Source organism: Chanodichthys erythropterus, chromosome 1 (genome assembly GCF_024489055.1).
Source record: "Chanodichthys erythropterus isolate Z2021 chromosome 1, ASM2448905v1, whole genome shotgun sequence".
NCBI classification, from domain to species: domain Eukaryota; kingdom Metazoa; phylum Chordata; class Actinopteri; order Cypriniformes; family Xenocyprididae; genus Chanodichthys; species Chanodichthys erythropterus.
In genome coordinates, this window is record NC_090221.1 from 7,172,398 (window position 1) to 7,190,497 (window position 18,100).

Here is an 18,100-nt window from a genome sequence, read left to right on the forward strand (position 1 = left end):
GTGTTGTTTCCTGTGTAGCCTCTATTAACCTGATCCACCTGCTCCTGTTTATTGTGCTTGAGTTAACTGCCCCCTATCAGAGGCTTCCGGCCAACGTATGGGACAAAGGCACCTGTTATTTGTTTATCATTGGCCTTGACACTTGCAATATTTTTACAATGATGAATTTCTAACCAGTTTATTTAATATTCCTCGACTTGCTTTCCATGGATGCAACAAAAAAGGGATCCGGGCACTCTTTCCTGGCCTTCAGAAAGGTACATGCAGGACTAAACCAGTAGCTGTTGGTGAAATTAGTGCTAGATTAGATTGTGGTTCTTAGTATTCTAAAGCAGTAGATTTGTTTGCATCACGGGACACTATTTCACCACTTAACTTTGCCACTTGTTAATTTGGTTTCCTGTATTTGAAGAAAATTTCCCTGCAGACCCCTTTTTTTGCCTTCGGATCCAAGCCTTATTTGCGTTGTCTTGAAGCATGGATTCATGGGTAATGCCTTCTTATTGAATTTTAAAGTTTTCATTTGTAGCCAATTACGCTGTGACAGCAGACCGCATTCCATTCGGCTTTCTCTCATTCCGCAATCCCAGAACGGACTGCTTAAATATATTAACATGACTAATCATCTCCCTGATCATCAGAATATACTCACAGAACTGACATCCTCCCATGGATAATGGATCAACCCCTTCCTTAGACTCGACATCTAAATATGAATATAAAATGCAGACACCACTGTATGATAGGGAATATAAAGGAGCCATCAGGCAGTGCCGTGCAGATTCTGACGAGGAAGAGGTGAAATTTCGTCAGATGCAAACAATCACTGTGCCTCTGAAATGGAAAGGAACATTTCAGAGGTGACCTTGTGAATACAAAGCTCATTGGCTGCCATGCAGAGTTGCAAATCAGAGGATTTGAAATAGCATTAGTGCCAACATTATTACTTTTAATCTGTGTTTCATCTCGATTTGTTGGTGGTGCTTAAAAAAAGGGGGGGAAAAAGAGGTGAATTGACATAGCACACATATGCACGCTTAGAGATCCATTCATAATGCCCCTGATGGTCGATCAGGACTTACAAGAACAGAAGACAAGACCCTGTGCAATCAGTGCTGCTCACCGGGTCTGATTGATTTGCTACTGTCTGTGTTGTTGTCAGATTGGATTGTGTCTCCAGGAAAGTGTAGGGCTTCCACCCCCCCAATCACAAGCCTACACATTATGAACTCCATTAATCATCATTCTTTAACAGACTCTGTAACCAATTAGTTTCAATGTTTTGCAAAAAACAGGATTTTTAGTCCATTTATCATGGGCATTGTATAATTATTAGAACAATTACCTTCTCAGCAGAACACGTTGATACTGTTTTCCATCAGGGGACGTGAAGGGTCTCCTGGTCCTCCGTTCTAAATGGTTTTGCAGTGACAGCTTAATTTGTGTATTGCATTTTGATTGTAAGGTGGCAAACGGTAATAATGAATACTTGTTTCACTTTGGGCCCTTTAATGCATCTCAGTCGGTCTCTCCTGGATGCTAAATAATATTGCTATTGGATTGAATGGAGGGACAGTGAACTAGCAAATTGTGGTTAACTCCACAAACAATTTTCTAACAAAATGTATCTTACAAAGACTTGACGCCATGAACCTTGCAAGCCTAAAGATAAAAAATGTCTTCAAATTTCTTATGGTCTGGTTTGTATCATGTTTTTTTTTTTTTTGTCACGGTTTCACTACCACTTGGTAAATACTTGAGACTGATGCCGATAACCAATATATAAATTGGCCATTAGCAAACCAATTGTCTATTTTTTTTTAATTTTTTTTTTTTTAATCTTTCAAAAAGAGTGCCTTTTTGTATCAACTGTGAAATATGTATAATTAAATGTTTTTAGGTAACAGGATGCTTTTGGTCATTTGACAATAAATTCAATGATTGTTCAGAGGTATTTAATGGTTGTCTATCTTTGTCTTTTTTGATTAGTTAACATACGCCAGCACGTCAATGTATTGGCAATGGTATTGACTGCTTGCGTGTCCATGTTTGAATGTTCTTCTTGTGTATGAAAAGTATTTGTACACATGACAGGCGGCAAGAAAGCAGAGAAAGCAGAGTCGCCTTGTCTTACGAGTGGACAAAAAATAAATTAACCCATGCAAAGTCTTTGGCTCCAGATATATACTTTTTAAAATAAAATGTAACAATATGACAGTAATTTGATCGTTGCCTTAAATGTACAACCAACATAAATGTGCAAAATAAAAATGTATGACCATAAATTACAAAGTGGACTAACAGCAGCTGTATCGTTTAGTTGACAAATCTTGCACATCCTTTGTATGTGAATGCTTTTATTTTTAAAAAGCCCCTTTTAAAGAGACTTATTTTTTGTAGAATTACTGTATTTATCTTCAAAATGGGCACCTTACAATTTATAAATGTTTAATATTTAAAATCATTTCATTAACATTTAATAGTTAAATTGTATTTTCATATTAAAACCAGAGTTGTTGTTACAAAGTTTTTTTTTTAATCCCTTATTTATTTATTTACTGAGGCTGGCCACACACTTGAAGTTTTTAAGGGCGATTTTGAGCCCAATTTGCACCCCCAACAATTTAAGGCTTGTTGCAACCGACTTTTTATCCAAAAAAATCCTCAATTATGTGGTGTCATTACGGTTATTTTTCTGCTCCAGATCAAATTATCAAACATGTCTCTTGATTGGGCTTCCTCTGATGCGATACCCTTGATAGCCAATGAGAGCAAGCAAGCACCACCTACTGGATGTTGCGTGCTTCTATAACTGGAACTTGGCAGCTACAAACATGCCACGAATGTGGAGTATTGAGAAAGAAGATCACCCTTTTTTTTTTTTTTTTTTTCTAATTTGTTCTTCACTGTAAAACAGAATGTGCTCCTGGAGAGCCAGCTGACAACGTCGATTGTCCTATATTTGTTTTCTCCTCAAGTCACATTTGATCTCGTGAGTCTCCGTGAGATCGTGTCTCACTGTGAAATCGTCAAGTGTGTGGTCTCACGGTCCGGCTAAATCATCTACTGTGTGTGTTGAGAGGATTATAATGCTAAAAATCAGTTGAAACTGTCTCCCACATAAGTTTTGTGTCACAGGCCTTAAGGGACCGTATCACCCAAGTCATAGTCTCACTCAGCAGAAGGTCTGGGCTCCATAGCAGCTTTCATTGGCCACGGACCTCCCATGTCTGACCGACATGTAAAGCAACCAATCACAGTTAATTTTGTTTCAGTGTCATATTCAGGGGTGTGAAAATGTAAAATCAATGTCCCCACAATAACAAATGTGTGTGCAATTCATTCAAGAATGTCTTGCAAGTTTACTGCAACAATGGTGTTGTGAACAGACTTTTGAAAAAGTTGATCCTGACAAGCATTCATCACAGTTGTATATACAACGACTCTTCTTCCACAAGGGGGATTTGAATAGGTGATTTTAGTCAGTACTCACCATTTTTATATGCAATATGCATCAGCCGCTCCATGAACGGTCCGTGGGTGGTGCCGTCTGAGGCAGAGTCTGGTTTCTGATGTCCTTTTAGACCCTAAAGGATTGCTCAGCAGTCACAGTGCTAATTAATTACAGCGGCAAAGCCATCTGGCTATCAGTAATCCCAGGTAACAGCTCCAGACAGCTTTCAGCTGTCATTACATCGTTAGGGGTTATACTGTATCATGGCTAACATACGCTTACGTTGTGACAATGTTTTCACTTTGAACCATATAGCTGATTTGACTTGTGATAGTAGTGGGCTTTTATTCCTGGCTCGTTGGCATTTTCATCCACACCTACTCTCAGCATTCCTTCTTCCCTTCAATATCCCTCCATCACATGCATTTCAGATTCTTGCAGTGAAGCTGATGGCCCGATTCTGTTTGTTTTGCCAAAATCTTCAGGTTTGTTAATTAACAAGAGTATCAGGGTGTAATGGTCACGGTGCTACGGTCTGGTCATTTTGACAACACTGCAGGAGATAAGAACAGTAGAGAGAAAGAAAAGGAGAAGTGTACTTAGAGAGAGCCAGACAGCATAAAGGTTAGGCAAACAGGCAAATTTCGCCCACAGTGCCACATAAAGATGGAGTATATTTCTAGTTGTGGTGATAGATTGTATAAATTAATGTTTACCTCCCCCTCTGGCACAACAATGCTTTGTTTATCTCACAGCTGAGTTTTTTTTTTTCTTTTTCTTTTGTGTGCAGACTTAGGTCGGTATGGATTCCAGAATTGTCTAAAGCGTGTCTTCGTAAGGCCTCCCATCACATTGATCTCAACCTGCCAGGTTTGCCAGATCTGGTCTGGAGAATTTAGTTTTCAGACACTCTCAGAAGTTACAGTGCTCGATTATTATTCAGTCCTTGTCTTCTAAAAGATCTTCCTCCCAGCCCTGAGGCATGATTGGACGCCCACCACGGTGTGCTGCTGGCCAGCCTCCGTCGGCTCAGTGTGGCCCCCTGCAGGGCTTGGCAGGTGGGCATAACTGCATCAGTGTGATGCTCAGATGTACTGGCAGGCTAGCAGATGTGCCTATTAGTAGGGTGAGGAGGAGTCTCCATCCAGCTGAGCGTCTCTTAACACTCATCATCTTTACTGGTTTATCAGAGCCCCAGCGGTGTGTCTGAAATCTCCTAGATAGCCACCATCCTCCTCCTCCTTCCACTCAAGGTGACCAAACTTGTGTAAACCTCCTGCTGCTTTTCAGGAAAGTGTTGGGGTTGGACGTCTGAGATCTTTAGCCTCTTAAAGTCTCAGTTACACCTCTCTCCTGCCATTCATTTATATCTCTTGACACAATCGCAGCCTCGTTTTGCCCCTCAGACTGCAAAGTGCAAAGTACGCTTACTGTGTTTGTGTGGTTTCTGAGCTGAGGGAGAATGACTGCGTTTTGGCCATATGGATCGTTAGTTATAATTCAGAGTCTTTTAAAGTGTAATTAATTTGTCAAATCAATACAGTCGTCAGTGTATATATGTATATCATGTTAGAAGTTTTGTCATTGAAGTTATGAAGGTTTTTTTGGGACATCATACTCTGTGGTTTTAGATTGAATCTAGGGAAAAACAAAGTCTAAACATGGAAGGTAAAACAAATGTAAACATTAAAGGTAAAAATTGTTGAAAAGTAGTAAAAAATATGTAAAGGTATGATAAAAGTTTTCAAGTTGTAATCAATGCAACATTCATTTAACAAAAAACAACAGCAATAACAACAAAACCTTAAAAAAGGTAAACTCCCAAGACTTAAAAGTGACCAGAGTTGAAGAAACCCATATACTGTGTGGCAGTAGCAATGTGTGAACCGTATTCTGATGTTCTGTTTATACCATGGCATATCCAATTTTAATAATCTGACACAAAGCAGAAAACTTTTAATGCTATTCTACCTAGCACCCATACATTTCAGGAAAAAAAAAAAAAAGAAAATCCTTTCAATTTTAGGGTATTTAAGCCAGTAAATAATATAAATAGGCATATATGATTATGCTAAAATACCTATTGTGACTTACCATTGCTCTAAAATGACTATGATTTTGGACATGACACCCATTCGTTTTTCCTACAGATAGATTTGCTTGTTGCGAAGGGTGGCTTAATCTCAAGATTTCATCCTTTTTAAAACCCAAAACTCTTTCTGCTTTGCTTCCAAATCCTATCAATATTCATCCAAGCTCCCATGGTTCCATCTCACACCCAGGATTCTCCCTGAGGGCTCCTCTGTGAGCCCCCTGCTGGCCGCATACTCTCGCTGTAGGATGAGGAGGGGGCCTCCCAATGCCTCCTGCCAGTGTTCTAATCCAGATTGATCTGCGCGGCACGTGGCTTCATCGATTGTCCCTCTCCAGGCTTTAACAGAGGCCCTGCAGTCTGAGTCTATGTTGCTTCCTGTTGGCAAGTCTATGCTTGTGTGCTTGTGTGTGCCACATGTGTCAAAGCATTTCAAATTGATCTACTTCCATTCATTAGAGGTCTCTGCACCAAGACCTGGCATAGATTCACCTGTGATCTTTCCCACCTGTTGTTGTTTGTGGGGTCCCATCTCTCCAAGGTCTAGCTTTGGTTCATTTAAACCCACCATGACCAGTCAATAAGCTAATCGTTACCTAATTGGATTTAGCGATCTTTGTGACTTAGAGAGCATATGAAAAGTATTGTTTCTCTTTGATTAAGGGTGTTAGTTTTGTATTTGGAGGCACTGATCATTTTTATTTCTGAGTTCATGGAAGAGGTCACAATAAATGTCTGTATTTGTGATTTTAATTCAAAGGGATAGTTCACCCACAAATGAAAATGTCATTCCAAATCCGTATGATTCCCTCCCCCAATCAAACACAAAATATTTTAAGAATATCCTGGCCACTCTTTTCAGTGTATTCAAAATAAATGAACCCAGGGCTATCAAGGTTCAAAAAGAATTGAAAAGCTTCAAATACGCTACGATTTAACTCCAGAACCCAATCAGTCAGCTTAGGGAATGAATCATTCAGATGGTTTTGTGAACTGGATTATCCATTTCATTGAAAATTTCTGACTCAAAAGAATCATTTATTCACAAATCAGACATTTCTGCTCTGATGAACAATCATGAATGTGCCAAGGAAAGCTAAAATTTGCAATGAATGTAAATTTTACTCTGTGTCTCACACACAGTATGACTTTCATGGTGCTTTTCTATCATTTTGAGTCTCAAAACCCAAGTCCTCATTCATTTTAATTATACTTAAAAAGAATGGACATGATATTCTTTAAAAATGCACTTTTTGTGTTCCCCACAGTATTCAAGATACTGACAAATTATATTCTTTTTCATTCGGCAGAAGAAAGAAAATCATGCAAGTTTGAAATGACGTGAGACTGAAGTGAGAATTTTTCTGTAGTGAACTCATGCTTTAATGGCATCTTGTATCATTAAAACAATATCACATGACTCCGGGATAAGATCCAAGGGGAAGATTTCAGTGATACTAGACTGAAGACTGACAGCATTTGCAAACGCATTAACCAATCACAGGTAACCCTTTCTCAAATGCCTTTGCAGTTCCCATGGCAATAGGCCGCCTGTTGCAATCCCTCAGGGAAAAGAGCGTAGACCTCACATGACACGTTCCCTTGGTGACACCTGTATCTTTGGGTTTAAAAAAATGCTGGTGCATCCACTCAGGAGTAATTGGCATCTGTTGAATCAAGAGCAAAAGCTCTAAAATTAAAAAGGAGAGAGAAAGCTGATCTCACAACAAAATCTGACATTGAAAATATTGAGTGGACAAATGAAGCATGGTTTTGCTCGCTCTCCGGCAGGCTGCTGCCCGGGCATCAACCTGATTTAATTCGCCTGCTGTCTGGTTTTCCAAAAAAACTGCTCTCCGTTGCTGACTTACCGGGGGTGAAGTGACATGGAACTGCGAGTCCACAAATCCATTTTAATTCTCACCATCACAGTGGATCTAGTCTTATCCCTGGAAGAGATGTAGATTTACAGCAGGAACAACAGCTGATCCAATATGCTTAATTTGCACATTGAGACAGATGCTAGTCAATTTATTGATATCGAATAAGAGCGCGCCATTGATCGAAAACACATTGTTCAGCAGAAAAGGTGTGGCGAGAATGCCGATATTCTCATTTAAATAGGGCTTGTCTCAATCGTTAGACCCTCTAATAGGCATGCTTTGCGTTACAAAAAGTCGCATAATGACAGAATATAGATATAAAAACCTACATTAACACATTTGTTGTTCAATTTACAAGAAGCTGTGTCTCGCTGAGGGTGCTAAATGCTACAGAAATACAACAGATGACGGCTCTTAATAAGTGGGCATGAAACTTTGTGCAGTGAACAGAGAGATACAGAGAAACAGATGTCTGCCACAGTGTGTTCGATAAACGCTCAAGAAACGTTCTCTAAATAGGGCACACATCTCAATTTAACCTCAACCTGGCAGAATTTCTCAGTGGATCTGCTTGGTTTGGCAGATCAGGAAAGGTGAGTTGAGAGAGTTGAAGAAGATACAGAGAAACAGATGCCTCCATGCACAAGAAATGTTCTCCAAATAGGCCAGTTTCTTGTCCACAACAGACACATAATATGCAAACACGCTGTCATTGAAGGTGCAGTCTTCTCAGTCTTCTCAATTTCTTTCTTTAAAATCTGGGATTACAAATGTAAAACATTGAAATGCAGCAAGAGTCAGTCTAGTGTAATACATTTGGCGTAAACGCCACACATTTGTTCCACTGTGTTCCCCTTTCTTCCTCCAATTTCGAGTCTTGCAGTGTGGCACGAGAAAGATGCAAAACCAGGCTAGTTTCAGCTAAGGTTCAGCCAAAAGAGATGGCATCTCAGTAATTCTGCTAATGGTTTAAGTCCTCTTGCACTTTGTCTTTTTGACTCATCAGGGGTTGTTTCTCTCTTCCTCTTCTACTTCTCTTCACGCTCTCTCTGTCATTAAGTGTCAGTTAAGCTATTGTTCTGGCAACCACAATTCAATCAATTCCAAATCAGAATCAATTGCACACTCCAGAGCTCCATCCAGGCAATCCATGAAGCTCACCTTCCCGTTGGCTCCTTCCACTCTGTCTGTGATCAATAGGTCACTCCTCTCAGCCCTATTTCAAATCAACGGGATTGGCTGTTCAACTACAGTATGCGATTTCTTAGCTCCGCTGAGCTCACACTTAGAAAGAGTGCATCTTGTGGCTTTCTTTCACTATGTTAGGCCTTCAACCTTAACTATTGAGATGTTTGTGTGCAAAGTCTTGACCCAGCTCTTTGGGTTTAAATATATGAGGTATTGCCCCAATATCCTTCAGCTTCAAGTCTTTATTCTGTTTATTCAGTTTAAACTTAGCTCTAATCAAGATTTTAAAGTGATTCTTTGGATTAAAAAAAAAAAAAAAAAAAAAAAAATCTTTTAAGAACATTGTGCTATATATTTTCTGAATGGTTGCTTTCCTGCTACTTTACTGCTGCTTAAGTCAGCGGCCTTGCCATTCATATTGTAATTCATTTTCACTATTTACAGAGTTGAAAGACATCAGTATTCTCTCATTACAGTGTTTGCAAGGCTGCCTGGATGATATTATATGAAATAGATTGTTTTGTGAATGTAAATTTATTGTTACTTTTGATCAATTGAATGTTACCACACTAAATAAAAGTATTAATTTAAAATGCATACTATTTATTTTGTTAAGTAGTCATGTGTTGACTCTGTGAAGAACTAAAGACTGCAACCTAAATATACCTCAGTACAATTTATTTGCACTGATATTTTTTTCAGGTTTGACAGATCTAGGTTTCTTTTGGATCTCTGTATTGTAGAACCAGTATTTTTGTGTTTATCTACAAAACTGAACATATGCCTTTGTTTACAGTCAATGAGGTGTTTCGTTGACCCCTATCATAGATGATTTGGTCATTACACACCCACAACCAACAATTAATGGTTGACTCCAAAGCCCTTGGCTCTGGTTGACTGGTTGACTGGTTGACCACCTTCACCTCACTGCCAATCAATGTATTAGTCTGTTCACCTTACTTACAAATCAATAAGTTATTTACTTCCCTAAAGATGAATAGCCACTTCTGCAACATCCTTTGAACATTCTATACCATATGAATAGTCCCTCCTCTTAAACTAATGTGCATTTAATGAAACACTCTTGTGAACCCAGTTTATCCTATTCACTTTCACTGATACAGCTTCCTACACAGAGGAAGTGCCACAGGCCTGTTCTCTGATGCAAGCCACACTCCTGTAGCTTCCAGATGGTGAAAAATGGAAAAGGAAAGTGGAAAATTAATTGTGACCACAGTCAAAGCCGATCAGAATGGATCGCTGTAGAATATGTGAGAAATGTACTCGTTTCCATGGTGACACTTGAAGCTTGGTTGTTGTCAAATGCCAAGGATGATGTGTCAGGATTTGTTGGCGGGAGTATTGTGCACCTCTGTCTCACGCAATCTCACACTTATGGGTGTATACATATAGACACTTCTGCCAGGATAGATTATTGTCCTGCATGAGCCCGTGGCACAGGCCTATTTGTAGACCCCCTTTTGTCACCCCACATACTGTTTTTGCCAGAGAGAACATTATACTATTTTGTAACTGTGGCTTTGGTCACATGCATCAAATTGCGAATTTACATTATTTGTGTGCATTTGTGACTAAAAACTATATAGACTATAGACCTTAGTCAGGGTAGCATCGGGTTAGAAACAACAACAACAACAACAACAAAAAAACTTAATTTAATCACTCACCCTCATGTCGTTCCAAACCCATAAGACTTTAGTTCATCTTCAAAACACAAATGAAGATATTTTAAATGTAATCTGAGAGATTTCTGTCAATCCATTGACACTCCACACAACTTCCACTTTAAAAAGTTCATAAAGTGATCGTAAAGCTAATCCATATGAATCAAGCGGTTTAGTTCAGATTTTCTGAAGAGACACGATCGAGCCTCATTGGTTCTTATTGGTGCTGTGTAACACACAAGAATGAACCTCATTGGTTCATTCATGCAAAGCAAGCATGCTTGAGCTTCCATTTATCATATCTGATGTTTGCTTTGATGAATGTTTATATGTGAATAAAAGCATTATAATATGTTTATCATATAAAGTGATAACACTTTAAAGGTGCCCTAGAATTAAAAATTGAATTTATAATGGCATAGTTAAATAACAAGAGTTCAGTACATGGAAATGACATACAGTGAGTCTCAAACTCCATTGTTTCCTCCTTCTTATATAAATCTCATTTGTTTAAAAGACCTCAGAAGAACAGGCGAATCTCAACATAACACCGACTGTTACGTAACAGTCTGGATCATTAATATGTATGACCCCAATTTTGCATATGTCAGCCCTATGAGCCCATGATCGAGGCATTACACAAGGGCAGCCAGTATTAACGTCTGGATGTGCACAACTGAATCATCAGACTAGGTAAGCAAGCAAGGAAAACAGCGAAAAATGGCAGATGGAGCAATAATAACTGACATGATCCATGATATCATGATATTTTAGTGATATTTGTAAATTGTCTTTCTAAATGTTTCGTTAGCATGTTGCTAATGTACTGTTAAATGTGGTTAAAGTTACCATCGTTTCTTACTGTATTCACGGAGACAAGAGAGCCGTCGCTATTTTCATTTTTTAACACTTGCAGTCTGTATAATTCATAAACACAACTTCATTCTTTATAAATCTCTCCAACAGTGTGTAATGTTAGCTTTAGCCACAGAGCAAAACCTCAAATTCATTCAGAATCAAATGTAAACATCCAAATAAATACAATACTCACATAATCCGACGCATACATGCAGTATGCATGACGAACACTTTGTAAAGATCCATTTTGCGGGTTATATTAGCTGTGTGAACTTTGTTTATGCTGGTTAAAGCAAGCGTGAGCTCCATAGTTAATGATGCCCCAAAATAGGCAGTTAAAAAAATTAATAAAGAAAAATCTATGGGGTATTTTGAGCTGAAACTTCACAGACACATTCAGGGGACTTATATTACATCTTGTAAAAAAACGTTCGATGGCAGCTGAAATGCGTACTTCAGTCCAAATTCAAAATATTAAGTTGTTTTCCCACCCCCTCCACCTCAAATTGGATGCTTATGCAGGTTGCCAGATTGAGGACACACAACATGAACAAGCACATTCTGACACAGAACGCACATTTCAAAGTGAGAAAAAAGTATGTACACTTAGCATATTTCGTAAATATCTGCAAACGTATTATGGTTCTTTATGCTTTAGTACACTCAAAAAATTACACACAGAAACTTTCATTTTTGACAGAAATGAAAGCATTCATTTATTCATTAATTGATTCATTTCGTTCAGTGGGTTGTGCTGTTGTTTAACATCATACCAGTTATTGACGAAACATCTTAACGAAAAGACAAAAACTTCATGAAACATTTTTAAAATTATGAGTTGTGAAAATGTTGTGATCTAGGACCTTTATACAGTGTGTGCCATTGTAAAGACTGCAGCCTCGTTTTCATTCTGTGTTAAATTCAATATGGCGTTTAACCCGTCTGAGGTCAATAGTCTGATTTATTGTTGTTTGTGTCAGTGTTTGTATTTAATCCATGTCTACGGAACAATGTTCATAAGGCTATAAAGTTGGAACAGAAAGTTGAAATTGATATTGTTGAAACTGTAATTAATAAGAAATTGCATTAAAATGTAAGAAAAAATGTAGCAACTGCAAGAAATAGTCACAATTACTAGAATGAACACAACCTATATCGAAGATAAAGGTGACAACAATGTGTATTAATGTATTTCACATTGTGCCAGCAGTCATTGGCATCCATTCAAGTGCTGATTGCCTGTATGAATTTTACACTTGCAGTGCTTTGTTTCTGGGTGCCAGGCTACTGTGGGGCTTTCAGCTCAGTGCCCCTGGCAGTCAGGGGTCCCACGGCACTGGCCCCATTAGCCCGAGCCATAATCCATCCTTCCACTCAAGCATGGAAATTCACGCTGGTCTGTTTAGCAGGGAAGTATATGAATGTATCGTTGTTGTTAACTAAAACTATTAAAAATTGTTTTCGGTATTTGAAAAATAAAATGAAATAAAACTATGACATTAAATAAAAATGAAAATATAAATAAAAACTTTAATATAATATAAATAATACTAAACTAGCTTTTGCAATTATACTGTACATACTCGATCACATGTGTATTTGAGGACACATACACATGTACCCAAACATACAAATATACATAACATCTTTCTAACTGAAATCTGTTGTGGTGTTTGCGAGTATTTTTTTAATTAAGATATTTTCCGATTTTAAATGCTATCACCCTCTGTTCTCTCTAATAGACTGTTTTACACTCTCATCAAGTCCAAACCACCACCGATGATCTTTAGATGACAGCATATGCAGGGATTATCATCATGCACACAGTGTCTATTTGCATGTGTGTGTGCTCAAGGCTCCCTGCGGGTTGTGTGAGAGGGAATGCAGTGTTTAGAGGACAACAGCACAATATGGACTCTGCCCTGATAGAGAGGAGAGAGGAGGGGACTGATGTGATGAGTGTAGGACCAGAAGGGTTGTACAGGCTTTAGGGTCCATTTGCTGTGAAGTTGTTGAACAGCTGTTCACATACACATCCCAGCTAAAACCAGTTTGAAATGTTCTTCATCTCTGAGTAACTGTGGAGTCTGTGAGATGAGGGACATAATTCAGTTTGATGTGAATCAAAACAAGGCTTTGAGGAATAGATGTATCCATTTGATATGTACTGTCATAGGTCATGCCTAGGCCCCAGACAGAATCTGTGGACAATATGCATTTTCTGTGCTGATTTTGAGGGACATTGTGCAACTGTTAAACATGGTAAACTGTGTTTAAACAGAAATTTGAGTACTAATACCTTAATTTGATTGATTGATTGATTGATTGATTGATTGATTGATTGATTCATAAAATCCCAAAAGTGGGGATAATATCTTTAATAATTGATTTATTTAATTCATTCATCTGCTGAAAATGTTTTTTTTCTTAATTATTTATCTGCTGCAAATGCAAGAGGTGGGGCATTTATGTAAATTATTTTTGTTTTTATTAGCTGAAATTTTGTGGGAAGGCATATTTTATGTTTTGTACAATAGCTCAATAGTCAACATAGAAGTAAACACTGTATGTCAATGAACAAGGTACTTCTATCATAACAGCCCAATTTTTTGGTTGTCAATTTAAATACGGTGGCAACAAATAGAATTGCATGATTATGGATTTTGTTTTCCAAACATTCTGCCCTTGTGTTGGTTGGATAAACAGATATTCTAAACCAAAGTCATGCCACTGTATGAGCAAATGTTGCTGTAGTTACACTTTTCAGGGAAATCAACATACAAATGGCTTTTTATAGTTGTGTGTGCATTTTAAGCTGTGATGACTGAGTGATTGAGCTATGCTTGGTGACGTTTTATAACAATATGTCCCTTCACTGTCTTTCTGTGGGTGTGAAGGGACATATTGAAAGATGTTTAATGAACTACTTGACCCCTCAAGCAGCAACTGTGCATGAAGACATGATTGATGATTTTAATTCCTCCTTTCTTCATCTGGGTTCTCATTAAATGAGTATGTCTTTGATGAAAGCATCTAATCGCAACCCCTACTCCTGTTAAATATGATTTGACCAGTCTTGTCAGTGCAATCTTGTCAGTGCAAAGAGTAGACAGAAAAGGCTGACCTGTAATAGACATAATAGAGAAAGCAATGTGTACAACATGTAAAACGACATCCACAGCAGGATTTTCCTTCCATTAAATTGTATTTACATCTCTGAAAAAAGGCTTTTATCAGGTGAGTCTCAGGGGCTGCAGACGTGTGACCTGTTTCAGACACATCTCCTTTAGGCCCTCGAGACTTTGAGACCAGACTGAGATTTCTGTGATCAAAGGTGCCACTGTGACTGACCAAACTTGCGCTTCTTTTGTCCACCTCCACCAATTTTTTAGCCTTTTTATTTGTCTCAGTACTACATTACTAAATTCAGTTACATTTCTAAAGCACATATTTTTATTTTCTTTTTCACCGTGAAGGTCTTTAAGGTCTTTTCTCTTCTTTTCAATGGTTAAATTTTGAAGTCCACTGTGAAATACTCTTCCACAGAGATAGTTCTTCCAAAATTGAAAGTGAAAATTCTGTCATAATTTATCCACCCTCATGTCATTCCAAACCCAAATTTTCAAACCCACAGTCTCAGGGCTCCAGACTAACATTTGAGAGCAAGTTCTACAGAAGGTGGTGCTGTTTTTTTTTTTTTTTTATCATAATAGTCATATTGCTATTATTTTGCATTATTAAGTGCAGTTACTAATAATATTACATGTTTATTTATTGGAAATTTAAAAGTAAAGCACTGACCTTGAATTGAGATGCAGAAAAAAAATACTTATTAACAGTAATGTTGTAGAAACAATGCAGCTTCAGTGATTAGAAAAGCAGTACTCTTTACTTGCTTTCTATGTAATTTGGTCACAGTTTGAAGAAGTTTTTGTTTTTCATGAGACTGACTTTTCCTACTTTTCCATATATTAGGGAGTTAATGAGTGCTCCTCTGCCGCCTTCTAGTGGCAATTTCATGTCTTCTTTTAAAGAGTTTGTTTGCCTAGAACTGTTCATTTTCCTTTATCTTTAACACTCTGAGGTCTGAGGGTATCGCCGGCGATACCACCGCATTTTTTTTCTTACCAGTGTGAAAGAGACTCAAAATACTCCGTCAATGTTGCACATACAATTAAGAGTTATACACCATTTTAATCTGTTGAATATCTTCTTTCATTTGTGTACACTCAGAGTAAAAACAAAATGATGTGCTTTTTGTAAAATAAAGAAAACTAACATGATGCGTGATCTCTCGTCTCCCTCTGAACAAAGTCCAATCTGATGAAAATGAACTGTAACTTAGTGAATACGAGTGACAAAAAAAAAATAAACTTATGTCTAACGAAACGTTGCAATGTCAGGTTTTAAATCGTGCAAGTCAAATCGAAAACAAACATTTTGTGTTTATGTAATCTGTATGAAAAGAGAGCCATGTCAGAAGTCTGTGATTCAGCTCATTGTCCTCTAATGAGGCCACGCCCACAGAGCCAGCGCTATTCAGACGCAAATTCAGAAGCAATACATGCATACATCTTCTCAATCATGTATTTATTGTCTTGAAAAGTGTTTATCTGGATGTTAAAGCCATGGTTAGCGAACTCTAGAAGACATGCAGTTAGTTCCTGGTTCTTCTTCTTCTTTATATGGATTTGTGGCCTAAAGGTGTACAGAGCGCCCTCCGGCTGCAAGTATGAATTGTATCCAGCACTCATAGTGATGATATATAGAATAAATATAGAATAAATATTACTCCTCTGTATAGAAATTTGACATGAACATATAAGAATCCATCAATATTTCTCCAAATGTGCATGCTTTAAGCTAAAAGCCTATATGAAATGCCATAGAGGTAACATAACTGTTCAGACACTTTGCATCACAGAAATACATTATATTTTAAAGAATATAATAGAGTACCATTATTTTAAATTGAGCTGAGACATGATTACAGAGGGCTTTTTCACACCCTACCTGACTGAAAGGCCTCATTAATATGCAAGTCATTTCAGGTCATTATTATTTGATTCTTTTGTCTTCTCAGGTGTAAATGGCCCATTATTCATGATGATTCACGCCTCCACGCATACTGTGTTTCTTGACAAAAAGTGACTTACAAAAACTAAATCAATATATTGTTTTATATGAAGGAGTAGGCAGCATAATTTTTACATAATTCTGAAGCAAAAACTCTAGTCTACAACCTCCAATACCCAAAAGTCTTGTGAACACAGATTTAATATACTTTTTTTTGGCCTTATTTCAGTGACTTAAGTTTTTTGTTTTTTTCAATAACCATGCATAAACATTATTTCTTCAAAAACACAAACATGTACATACATGTTCCTTACATATTATTGTAGCCTAGTTTGTGTTGAATACAGTGTAATGACACTTGTGTCATTAATGTGTTTATGAACAAATGAAAAAAGCACAAATGTCAGGGCATGTCAAAACTTCTCCAGGCCCCAAATCAGCCTCAGACTCCAGAGGGTTAAACTTTTGGTTTTACAAATCATCACATTAAAAATAACAATAAAATTGAATAATATTTAGAGCTTTGAATTGCAGGAAAATGTGTGAAGCACTTTTTATATTTCAAGTATTTTATATTTTTATTGTATTTATCCAATTGTTTGTAATTTGCTTCTTTGTTCCTATTTTTAATATCAAAAATAAGATAAAATTGCCTACCTTGCTTTACTACAGAAGACTGCCAGTCATGTGTGTAATGATTGCAGTCAGCTTAAATGGCATTTGTTTTATAATATTGGGTTGACAAAAATGGGAAGAAAAACAAAATAAATCTAATTGTGAGGTACCAAAAGATTCCCACCATTAACATTTGACCTTCTGCAAGAACTAATGAGGTTTGTTCTTGTGTGTTACACAGCATGTTTGAGCTTCCACAAGAACCAATGAGGTTTGTTATTACACATGAAGCAAGTATGGCTGAGGTTGGTTTATGTTCCTGATCAATGTTTAAATGTGAATAAAAGCCTAAATTCAATATTTTCATCTTATAAAGAGAAAATTTGGACTAAACTGTTCAATTCACATGGATTAGTTTCTCTATTTCTTTATGAAATTTTCAAAAAAACAAAAAAATGTCACATATTTTTGATTGAAATAAAATATAAAAACTGCAGTTTAATGATCTTGCTCAGACAGAGAGCTGTGAGTAAATGGTTGTGTTTGTGTGTGAAACACAGTCGTATTTTCATTTTATGTGTATAGATGACAAAAGATATACAGGCAGTTTCAGACCAAAGTGATCGACCAGCTCTATCAAAGGGACAATACTGACAGTCATAAAGCTTTCTGGGAGGACTACTCCACCCTCACACTTATATTTCAATGTTTTGTTTTTTGTTATTGGGTTGTTTATTTTTCAAATTTCAGTTCAGCCCACCCTCCCTCACTGAAACTGCACCATCAAAGCTCACTGAGACCTTTATGAGAGCACAGAAAGAGCCTGGTTTGTCTCTTATTCTCTTTGTCCTTTTGTTCCCTGTGCTGAGAAGAGATGAGAGGGAGCAGAAATGATAGAAGAGCTTGATTTGGTTTTGAGTGTGTGTGTGTTGATAGAGAAGACTGGATTTGGCAAGACGACCCCACAGAAAGACCCTTAACACACGCTGACCTTTAACACACACACCGACTCTTATCTCACACCGACCCCTACCATACAGAGAGTCTTATCAAGCATAGACCCCTGCTTCACCTTGTCAGACGGCTCCACCTCCGGAGCCGCAGTTAAGGGATCGAAACGCCTCAAATATCAGCGTTCTGATGTGAAGTTCAGGTGTGCAAACACAAAAGTGTACACATATTAAATCGTAAACAAGCATACATATAACCTGAATTAAAATTTTATTAAAGGTAATTTGCCTTATTGATT

At 37.5% G+C, this 18,100-nt stretch overlaps 1 protein-coding gene across 4 annotated transcripts in view; it reads left to right on the forward strand.

The window, feature by feature from the left end:
* The window catches only part of tenm2a (teneurin transmembrane protein 2a), a 383,777-nt gene that overhangs the window by 168,397 nt on the left and 197,280 nt on the right, over window positions 1-18,100 (forward strand). The window contains exon 7 of one of the 4 annotated variants that reach the window (XM_067385867.1): window positions 225-257. The exons of the other annotated variants lie outside the window; for them this stretch is intronic. Within the exon in view, the coding sequence (XP_067241968.1) occupies window positions 225-257 (33 nt within the window). The remainder of the gene's footprint in view (window positions 1-224; window positions 258-18,100) is intronic. 4 annotated transcript variants of the gene reach the window in all.